The sequence below is a fragment of the Apaloderma vittatum genome, unplaced genomic scaffold, assembly GCF_000703405.1.
Source record: "Apaloderma vittatum isolate BGI_N311 unplaced genomic scaffold, ASM70340v1 scaffold6413, whole genome shotgun sequence".
Taxonomy (NCBI): Eukaryota; Metazoa; Chordata; class Aves; order Trogoniformes; family Trogonidae; genus Apaloderma; species Apaloderma vittatum.
In genome coordinates this window covers 397-10,799 of record NW_009708479.1, presented here as the reverse complement: position 1 = coordinate 10,799, position 10,403 = coordinate 397, and the positions used below count along the sequence as shown (strand labels likewise).

Sequence of the window (10,403 nt, the reverse complement as noted above, 5' to 3'; positions counted from 1 at the left end):
ACGGGAAGATGATGCCTTTTAAAAGAAGGAAGTTATAAATGGCTAGCTAGAAAGGATAAAATCCAGGTAGATGGTATGAAATTTGCTTCAAGCCATCCTAGAGAGTCAGAAAGGATCAAGAGAGCCTGTTGGTTGACAATTTGTTCATTTAATCCTACACATCCCTTCCTGTCAGCTCTCAGCACTGCCACTCCACCAGCATCACAAGCTTCAAACACTAATTGCAGCAGCCTGACCCAAGTTCATCCCTCCACCTTCATGAAACAGAGAAAAAGTATGTGTTGTCTTTCTGCAAAGGGAACCAACCCCTGCTTTGGGTGTGGAAGCATCAGTTCTTTATTAGGTGTCAGCTACAGGAACAAATAAAACTACAGAACCCAATAAATTCACTAAAAAATTATGATTCATCAACACTTGTAACTTCCTGGGCAACTGAACGAAGTTGGGTTCCACACTACAATTTACAAAATGCTTTCAGTGGCGAGAAGAGAATTAACACGGGATTTTTTCTACAGGTGCAGGAAGAATTCTGCAAGGTTTACAATGCACACAAAAAAGAGGGTGGGGCATTGAAGACAAGCCAGGGTCACTATACAGGCAGGATTTCAAAAGCATGGTGGGGTTGCTGCTGCTGTTCTTCAGAGGCAATGTTCTCAGGGCTTGCTCTCAGTCCTGAAGTCTATAAGAAACAAAAGAACCCACATACACAGTTTTCAACTGCTAGGGGAAGAATTTCATACAGATAAGATGAAATGCACCTGAACCTGCATTAACACAGTCTCCTTGAGATCACAAGTCAAGCAAATACTACCTTCAAAGGAGCACATGAGAGCCTGAATTGCTCATTATTAGCATGTCTGTCCCAACCTCAGCAGCAGGGCCAGATCTCCTGATCAAGCCCACAGTACTGCTAACATTTTATAGGGTATCTACTGACAACGTGCTGTAAAACCACCCCACAACCTTAGGAAGTCCCAGGAAAGATTGTGCTGGCCCCCAAGAAACCCAAGGTCCTTTCTATCTTCCCTGCTGGTTGCACAGTTGTTGCCCTCATCAACATGGAAAAAAACCCAACCTACAGAGAACCACATCTCTGCAGTATAATTAAGTCTGGAAAAAGGAGGATGGAATTTAAGAAATGGAATATGTCGGGTATATTATGCTGCTCATCTAGCCTTACTTGGTCTGGATGAAAAACCCAATCCTCAGTCTGAGAGTCAGAAATCAGAGACCCTGAGCACACGCACACCTACCCGGAGTCACTGCAGGAACGCCGCCGCGCCGCCCTTGTGCGACACCTCGGTAGCCTGGTGTGCCTGGAGAACAGCGACTGCTTCCTCAATCTTACAACAGAGAGCACAGGGAGGACAGAAGTTGAGTTGCTCCCATGCAGGAGCCCTCTGCACAAGAAATGCAATATTCCAGGTCTCCATCTGGCCTCTGCACAGACCCACTTCCAAGAGGTAAAGGACTTAAATAGTAATAATTATAAAATCTAAGTCTGCTGCTTCTGCAGGAGACTGATCAGCCCACAGACTGCTTCTTTAGGGAAATGCTGGAGCTCCTCTCCTTTTCTATAGGAGTCAGAACTTGCCAGAGAGAAGTCAGGCTTCTCCATAGGTGAAGATGCCTGACGCACTCAGCAGAGCCCAGGCTCCTTCAAAAAACACCAGTGAAAGGGTGAAAGTGAATCCTGCCTGCAAGGAGTAACAAGGAGATGCAGTCAATTCACTGCAACAGTTTTGATAGGAACCAAAGCTAAATATTCACCAGGATATTAAGGACAAACCTGAAGAAATGCTGCAGAGAGGCAGTCGTTTATCTGGTGTCTATTCTCAGGAAAGAGCACCTCCCTACCTGCTTCCAGGGAGAAACGCCCACCCTGCTTTTCCCCTCTCACTTGCCAGCCGTCTCCAAACCACCCTTAGAGCTTGGCCCATGCTTTCAGGGAGCTGCTCTGAGCTCCTCCTTTTGCTGAAGACAGGCAGGCATTCAGGCAGTGGGCTGTCAACCCAGGGCCCTTTCTGCTCGCTTTTCACCTAAAAAGAAAACAGCTACTTGCTCTTCCCACAGCTATTGACAACCTTGGCTCATCTTCTGGACCATGATCCCCTTTCCCTGCAACAGAAGGTAGTTAGCCCTTTGGGATGGAAGCTGTTTGGGCACTGGGTGCCTCCTACCTTGGAGTGCAGGGAGTCAGGGGACTCCAGGAGCAGCAGCAGCTCGGAGTTGTCTATCTCCAGCAGCATCCCCGTGATCTTGCCAGCCAGCGAGGGATGCATCGCGTGGATCAGAGGGTAAAGGCGCTCACCTGCTCCAAGCACCAGAGAGGACATGAGCACTGTGTAAGACCTCCAGCATTTTCAAGTTCAGTGCAAGCCCTCCTGCCCTTCCACCTCCATCCTTTCAACTGAAAAGGGACACAAGGATGGTGATGGTGCTGGAAAAAACACTGCTCACAAGCCAACCTACTCCAGCAGGTCACAGCAACAGGGTTTGAAGCAGGGAAGCTGCCGGGTAAGGCCTGTACACGAAGGGGCCTGCTTCTGCGGGAGCATTCTCCTCTAGGGGAGGGAAGAGCTGCCCCTGACCTGCTGTGGTTTTGCGGGTGGAGCAGGGCAGCCTCCCTGCTGCAGGGCGAGCGATCCCCTCCCACACCACAGGCACCCAAAACCTGAGGACTGTGATGGCAGAGCCAACCCTAACCCTTATGGCCACCAACCTGTTTGTCAGCACCCAAGAGTGGGGACACAGGGTAGCTCAGGGGAAGCACACGTGCCCTGCTGCTGCTTGGCAGCGCAGGCAGGAGCTTCATAGGAGGTTTTCTTGCTGCCAGGCAGCTAATACAGACAGGGTGTGGTTGTGGTGCTTCCACATCCTTCCAACACAGCCTGATTATTTTTTAATTTTATTTTTTTTTAAAGCAGCATAATACCAGAGCAATTCCACTAAGGCTTCCAGCTTCTCCTAGCAGCTAAGTTTTCCCTGGTACATGCAAGCCCACATGCCCTCAGAGGCACACACAGCCCCACAGCCGGACCTGCTCCAGCAGAGCAGCCCTGACACCCACCTATCATCTGCTTCTGCTCCTGAGGAGGGGCTGCTGCAAGCATGGATGCCGTCAGCGGCTCCTGCCCCTGGACATGCACAGCAGGTTCTCCCACCTGGAGAAAAAACAGAAAAGAGCAGCAACCAAAGACTAGAAACAATGTGCAAATCACCTGGTTTGCAGGAATGGTGTTGGTCCCCAAGCACAGCGGTGCATTATACCCTTCTGAGACTCTGAAGCAGGGACACAGGGTGCCTGGGGTCAGCAGCCACACGAACCCAGAGCGGGATGAGGACTGACGGACAGTGCAGTGGCTGCCCCAAAGCCGGGAGCCCCCAGAGCCGTTACCTGTGGGGTCAGCACGGGCGGCAGGTGCCCCATGGGCTGGATGTTCCTGACGGCCGAGGAGTACTTGTACTGCGAGGTGCCCCGTGGCAGGGGGGGCGAGGAAGGCACCCGGGAGCTGATCGTCTGTGTCCCGATGTTGGCTGCAATCAGAAAGGAATGTCTGTAAGAAGTAGCCCTCCCCTCCCCGTCTGCCGAGGAGGCTGAAGCCAGAAGGGCAGTGCGCTCAACCAGAGAGCCTGAAAAAATCCCAAGCAGCCCCCAGGTCGAAGGTAGCTTCCCCAGGACAGGCAGGGCACTGCCATCCTGCTGCTGGGCTGGTTTTGTTCAGAGAACAGAACTAGCAAAGGCACCCTCCTTGTCTCTCCCCTAGAAACACCCACCTGCATCAGCAGCCAGAGGACAGGGACAGAGGAGGATGGGCTGCAACAGCAAGTGTGCCCGGCCCCCAGCTCACCCTGGCTCCCCTCCTGCAGGGAGGTGAGGGCAGAGAAATGAAAGGACAAGGACAAAAGAAATGACAAGCTAAAAACAACCAGCCTGGTCCCTTCAGACACTGAATACCACAGATGACCTTGGGCAAAATCACAGAAAGCTGGGAGGGTTGCAGGTAGATGCTGCCCCACCAGAAGGCCTTTTGTGTTTGCAGGACCCCAGCCCTTCCTCCACTCACCCACTCTCTGGGTCTGGGGGGGCACGCGGGGCACCTGCGTGGAGGCCTGTCTCATGGTGCTGATGTTGGACACCAGGCGTCGGGGCTGCACGGCAGCCCTCAGGATGGAGGTAGCTGCAGGATACGCTGCTGCAGAGATGGAGCACGATTAATAAAGCGTCTTTGTAGCAGAGGCATGGAGGGAGATGTGTCAGGGGGAGCAGAATGTGGCTGCAGCTCCGGAGCACCTCACCTCTGTGCTCAACCCCAACATCTCATCCACAAGTGCCCATCACCACAGCCCCTGCACCAAACCCCCCCCATGTGCTTCTCCAGGCAACAGCCCCCCGTGGCTGCATGCTTTGTGCTGCTTTAGAGACCCTCGGTCCCCAACCGAGCTCAAGTCGTGCCAAGAGCCCCGGGGAGGGACAGGCTGACTCACGGGGAGGCCGGGAGGGCTGCGCACTCCAGCGAGTGGCAGGGGGGACTGGGGGCTGTAGAAGGCAGCTCTGGTTTGTGGCTAGGAAAGAACACATCATCTAAGGTGACTTGGGAGCTGAGCCAAACCTAACCCAGAGCATCTCAGTGGCTGCCACACACAGACAGATAAGCCAAAACCCACGCTCTGCAGCGTGCCAGAGTGCTTTAAAGATTGACCTCCAGTCCTGCTGCCTCCGTGTCCTCCAGCAGCTCCACGTATCTCCTCCTCATGAGGTTCCACATCTCTGTAATCCTTCTCCCTCCCCTCATTTCATCAGCAGACTTGCTCTCCATGCTCACACCTTCCCACCGAGCTCCTCCTTGCTTCCTTCCTCTGAGGAGTGGTCAGCAGCTCTTAAATGCCCAGCCCCTTGCCCAGAGCACCTGCACCCCACCTGCGTTTTGGCAAGCCCAGCCACTTACGCGGAAGCCCGGCGCTGATTCCACAGATCCCACTAATCTCACAGCAGCCTGTACCCAGGTCTGCAGAACCCAGGACATGCTCCTCAGCCTGATTTCCCCCTCACCCCCAAGCACAGGGTAGTCAGGGTCCCTGTGCGAGGCTGCTGTTTGGGAGTGGGGACTCACCTGGTGAATGGGGGGTAGGAAGTACCCCGGTGGGGGCTGGAAGGAGCCCAGGATGGGGCCAGGCAGGGCCCTCATGGTGGCTAATCTCTGCATGTACTGGTTGGTGAGGATTGCTTTCCGCTCCTCTTTCCTTTGAGCGAGTGCGACATAAAGAGGCTTAGTGCTGACGATCCGCCCGTTCATTTCTGTCACGGCCTTGGTAGCCTCTTCTGGGGAGGAAAAACATACAAACCCAAACCCTTTGCTGTGGCCACCCTCTGTCATCACCTAAAATCAGATTAGAACAAGACAGCTAAGTCCATGGATCACTGCAGCACCCATAAAGCACAGCGCGGTGAGGGGGTACAGGGGATCCTCATTGCAGCCCCCTCTGCCCAGGGTGGGACAGATGAGGCTGCACCCATGGGGCTCCACAGGGAGGTTTCTCTGGGGAAGGGGAGGATTTGCTCGGGCAAAACCAGTAGGTTTGGGAAATGAAGATGGCAGAGTCTGGGCCAGCCCAAGATCTGCAGCCTGTGACTCTCCAGGGGTTCTGTACCCCTGGGTGGAAAGACTGATGCTCTTATGGTTTTTCAAAAGGCAAAATGCCAGCCTGTCACCCTTTGTTCCCCAGCATGAGGTAGCTTGTGGGTCATCTCCATTTGTATCAGTGTCACATCGTCTCCAAACCACAGAGCAGCTGTGCAATATCCAGAATGATGTGGCTTTAAGGTCCTGCACCCTGCACCTCACTGGGGTGGGCGTAACTTGGCAAAGCTACAAAATATTTGCTGAATCAATGAGCTGCTCAGAAGTGGGGTACTGGTGGCATGTCCTTCACACTTGGCTTGAGATACAAGCCCTTGGCAGGGAACTGCGACTCAACAGGATCCCAATCCATTTCCCCGGGCTGAGCACAGCAGCCAGCCGACCCCAGGACCCCCAGCAACAGCTCCAGTCCCTCACCTTGGCGCTAGTGATGGTGCCATAGGGAGCGAATTCTTTCCTCAGCCTCTCGTCATCTATTCCATCATCCAGGTTCTTCACGTACAGGTTGACCCCCTGCAAACAGGCAAAAAAGCAGCTTGGGCTCCCAAAGTTTACAGCAGCTTTTCAGCCTGGCCATGAGTTTCACCAGCAGCTCAGCTGGAGGGTGGGACATCCCACAGACACGTCCTCTGCAGAGCTGCCACAGGACCAGGGACGTGGAGAGGAGCAAGGACCATGCATGTGCTCCACTTGTAGATGAGACACCCAGACCATCGCTGTGAAGCTGTCGCAAGGCCTCAGGAAGCTGTCTTGTTTCCAGACTACTATTTTAATTTATGGAAAGGAGAAGACACATTTGTTTATCAGCCAACATCATCTCAGGTTTCGATTTCTCCTCTCTTTCCTGATGCTGCTTCCCAGGACATGACCAGGCGGTGACTGGAACCCTGCACAGGTCTTTAATTGCAGAAGGGACCTGACACACTGATCTCCTCTGGAGACACCCGTCCCCAAGCTAAGATGTCCCTGGATACCCAGGGCATGTCCCTGCTTCAGACCTGAAGGACGCAACATCCCTCTCTCCCCTTACCTGGTACCTGCTCACTCGCTCCTGCTTGATCTGTTCAAATTTCCGCTTCAGCTCGCTCTGGCGCTCCAGCCGCTTCTGGGCTCGGCCCACATACACCATCCGCCCGTTGATCTCCTTCCCATTCATTTCAGCCACCGCCTGCCAGCAGAGGGAAGGGCTCTGAGCCAGCGGCCATGGCTCTCCTCTTTGCCCATTACCCTGGTCAAGCCCCACCACGAGCAGAGCCCTCCCTGGGCAAGGACAGGGAAGCAGATCTGCTCCCCTTCACCAGATGTGCCCAACCAGGCACCTCTTCCAGCACCAGCACCCAGGCAAGCACGAAGCCGATGAGGTTCCCTCCCCAAGGAGAGGTGGGAACGTCAGCATGGGACAAGCTAGGGGCAGCAAGGAGCCTCTTGCCTTCTGGGCTTCTTCGTGCTTCTCAAAGTTGACAAACCCGAAGCCCTTCGAGCGGCCAGTGTTGTCCATCATGACTTTGACACTGAGCGTCTTTCCTGCAAGGGGAAAGTATCGTCTGAAGAAGGGCGCCCACCCAGGGGGCACACTGTGCTCAGGAGCCACCAGGACAGGGATGTCCAGGGAGGAGACTGGACAGCTGTGGCAGCAGAGAAGAGCCAAGTGAAATTCACGGGTTAGCTGAGCTAACACTGGCCAAGCATGGACAGCATGGGCTGGCAAGACACTAAATCCTCCAGTAACAGACTAGACTGAAAAGCCTTTTTCACTTTGAGTTCAGACTCAGCAAAACACTCCCACTTCTGTTACCAAAGAAAGTAAAAAAACTTGTTTTTTAGGGTTGTACCTAAACCAAATTATTCTCCATCACTGCAGAAAAGTGCATGTAAAGCCTTGATGATTTAAGCCCTTGCAGCCTTTTGGTGAGACGGCATTTGGGCAACTCAGATCCCACCAAGAGAAGGGGCTCATTATTTCAGCCAAGCACTCTCCCCAGCTTTCTTTGCAGTTGCCCCAGCTCCAGTTTATCAAACGTGAGGATGTTTTGTCTCAACAACTGTACTCACCAAACTTGGAGAATATTTCCCGCAGCCTGTCGTCATCCATGTCATCCCCAAAGTTTTTGATGTAGACGTTGGTGAACTCCATCGCCCGAGCCCCAAACTCTGCCTCGCGCTCTTTGCGGGATTTGAAGTGTCCAACAAACCTGCAGGGAGCAAGGAAAGGGACCTGAAACCCTCCATGTCCTCTGCAGAGGGAAGATGGATGCAGGCATGTCTGTCTTGGTACAGGCCAAGAGATACGTCGTTACCTCAAGCCGTGCTTTGCTCACCCGTAACCCCACCATGTGTTTCACATCCAGCAGCTTCAGCATGTCCCACTCTGCTGTTCCCCTACCCAGGGCCCACGTGGCACTACTGAAATGGGGAGAGTGGCAACACAGGGAAATACAGCTCCATGCTGGGCATGTCACCCCAGGAGACCCCAAAAGACCCCAAAGGATTCCACCAAGTGCCAGTTCTCTTCCTCCAAGGCACCCCCAAGCCCTTTGAGCAGCCCCTTGCCTCTGCAGAGGCAGAGATGCAGAGAATAAGGTGCTGCAACATAAGTGGAGAGCTGAAGAACAACAAAACCTCTTCCTGCCCAGATTATCCGATGCTGGCAGCCGAGGACCACCCCTGCTTTGTGGGCACTCGTTACACTGCCTCAGCAATACAACGCTGCCTGGGCTTGGACTCCTTCTGTACCCTCAGGAATCACTCCAAACCACTATCTCACTTCCACCAGCACCGACCACAAGTGACTCACTGCCCTGGAGAGCAGCAGGGCCAGACAAGACAAGGGGAGAAAACAGAGCAGCAGGAGGTGGCAACTGAGCTTGCAGCAAAGCAAGGAAGAGCAGAGCCAAGCGCAGAGCCAGGGAGACACGCTCCTCTCCAGCACTTACACCTTCCGGTCGTTGAGCAACATCCCATTCATGGTCTCGATGGCCCGAGTCGCTGCCTCATGAGTCTCAAAGTGAACAAAGCCATAGCCACGGGATCCATTTTCGTCACAAACCACCTACAGACATAGAACAAACCAAGTTCCAGCTGCTGAGAACGCGGGACTCCTCTGCAGCAAGCCCTTTCCTACAGGGCCCATGGCACATGTACCTTGCATGACAGGATGTTTCCAAAGGCAGAGAATGTGTCGTACAGGGCTTTGTTATCAATGGAGTCATCCAGGTTCTTGATGAAGACATTTCCAACCCCCGACTTCCTGAGCCCAGGGTCCCGCTGGGACCACATGATGCGGATGGGACGGCCTTTGATCACTTCAAAGTTCATGGTGTCCAGGGCTCGCTCAGCTGGCAAAGAAGCAAAGAGAGAGAAAGAGAGACAAAGGTAACAGAGACAGATCTCCTTCACATCCTACAGCAGCTGAGACAAGCACAGGAATCAGGGATACTGTTGGGCAGGGGCTTGTTAACGTAAACGATACAGGGAGCTCTGCCTCCCAGGGCAACAGGGCCAGGCAGGGGCTGCTCTGCTCCTCCAGCCACACTGCCTTCGTTTGTTTGTTTTTGTGGGTTTTTTTGTTTGTTTGTTTAAAACTCTCTAAAGCATGCCCAACTTGCACAGCATCATCCATTTCATTGCAAGCTCCAGTTTGGCAGATGCCCAACTCATTTACCCAGTAAGGATTTTGTTCTCCAAGACAACTAACCCAAGACCTTCCCATCCCCACTGCCTTGCCCCAGCATGAAACATATTTCAGTTGCAGCACTGCCTGCCAGGGGAGGGGCCTGGCTTTATCTCATGAGCCAGCTGGCAGCTGACTGCGCCAAGGAAGAGCAGAAGGGCTTTTGGTGCCCTTCTTCATCAGCTCATGGAGAGAGGTGACTCTTGCATATCATTTCCTCCCCACACAAGCCCGAAGCCCAGCTGCTGCATTCTCTCCTGGCCCCTAAACAGAGAGGGGAGTGAGCTGGGTCACCAAATGAGAACACATTGGGATTAGTTACAACCAAAATTCAACATCAGCAGAACATTGTCCAAGCCCCAACAGCTGATGCATCCATTAAGACAACTGCCCCTTCCTTTTCCACCACCAGCCCTTCCATCTCTTGCACACCCCAAGCCCCCGTTGCGAGGCAGCTCCTCGGGGCTGTGCTAACAGGACCGTACCATCCACAGGCTGCTGGAAGTTTATGTAGGCATAGCCCAGCGATCGGCGTGTGGCAACGTCCCGACACACTCGGATGGACATGATGGGTCCAGCAGGTGAGAACTTCTCATAGAGCATGGCTTCAGTCACATCGGGGTGAAGGTCTCCCACATAGAGAGAGGCTAACGGATAGCCGGGGCCGCTTGCGTTCATCGTCAGCTGCAAAGATCACCTGTAGAGGAAGACAGACCTGAAGCTGCAGGGCACAGGTTTCGCATCACATGCAACAACCATGGATCCCACCACAGCAGTGCAAGCCGTGCCCTTCCCAGCAGCAGTAGTAGGACCAGGAATGTCCCAAGGATGCTGCAGTTCCCAAATTTTGCAGAGACATTTCAGTATTGGCGGAAAAGCTGAGCTGGGGCAATCTGCACATCACAGCTCTCACACATCCGGGAACACAACGTACCACACACTGATTTGTTCCTTTCAACACTCAAAATCCAAGAGAAATAAAATGGAGGTGAATTTCCAAGGAGGTAAACAGTTCTTCTCTACCAGAGACACCTGATTTAACTCCTTAACGTCTCCCTCCACCGAGGAGCACCGGTTGGATTTGCTGACGG

General features: G+C 53.4%; 1 protein-coding gene across 1 annotated transcript; it reads right to left on the bottom strand.

Annotated features, from left to right (window-relative positions):
• Nucleotides 1-1,259: 1,259 nt before the first annotated feature.
• Nucleotides 1,260-9,990, bottom strand: LOC104271779 (embryonic polyadenylate-binding protein-like). Its single transcript, XM_009866563.1, is given in 15 exon segments — nt 1,260-1,343; nt 2,181-2,311; nt 3,071-3,164; nt 3,413-3,537; nt 4,068-4,193; nt 4,489-4,539; nt 4,542-4,566; nt 5,115-5,381; nt 6,060-6,155; nt 6,673-6,810; nt 7,072-7,166; nt 7,695-7,834; nt 8,576-8,691; nt 8,784-8,977; nt 9,798-9,990. Coding segments are annotated over 15 exon segments (1,875 nt in total).
• Between the last annotated feature and the right edge of the window lie 413 nt (nt 9,991-10,403).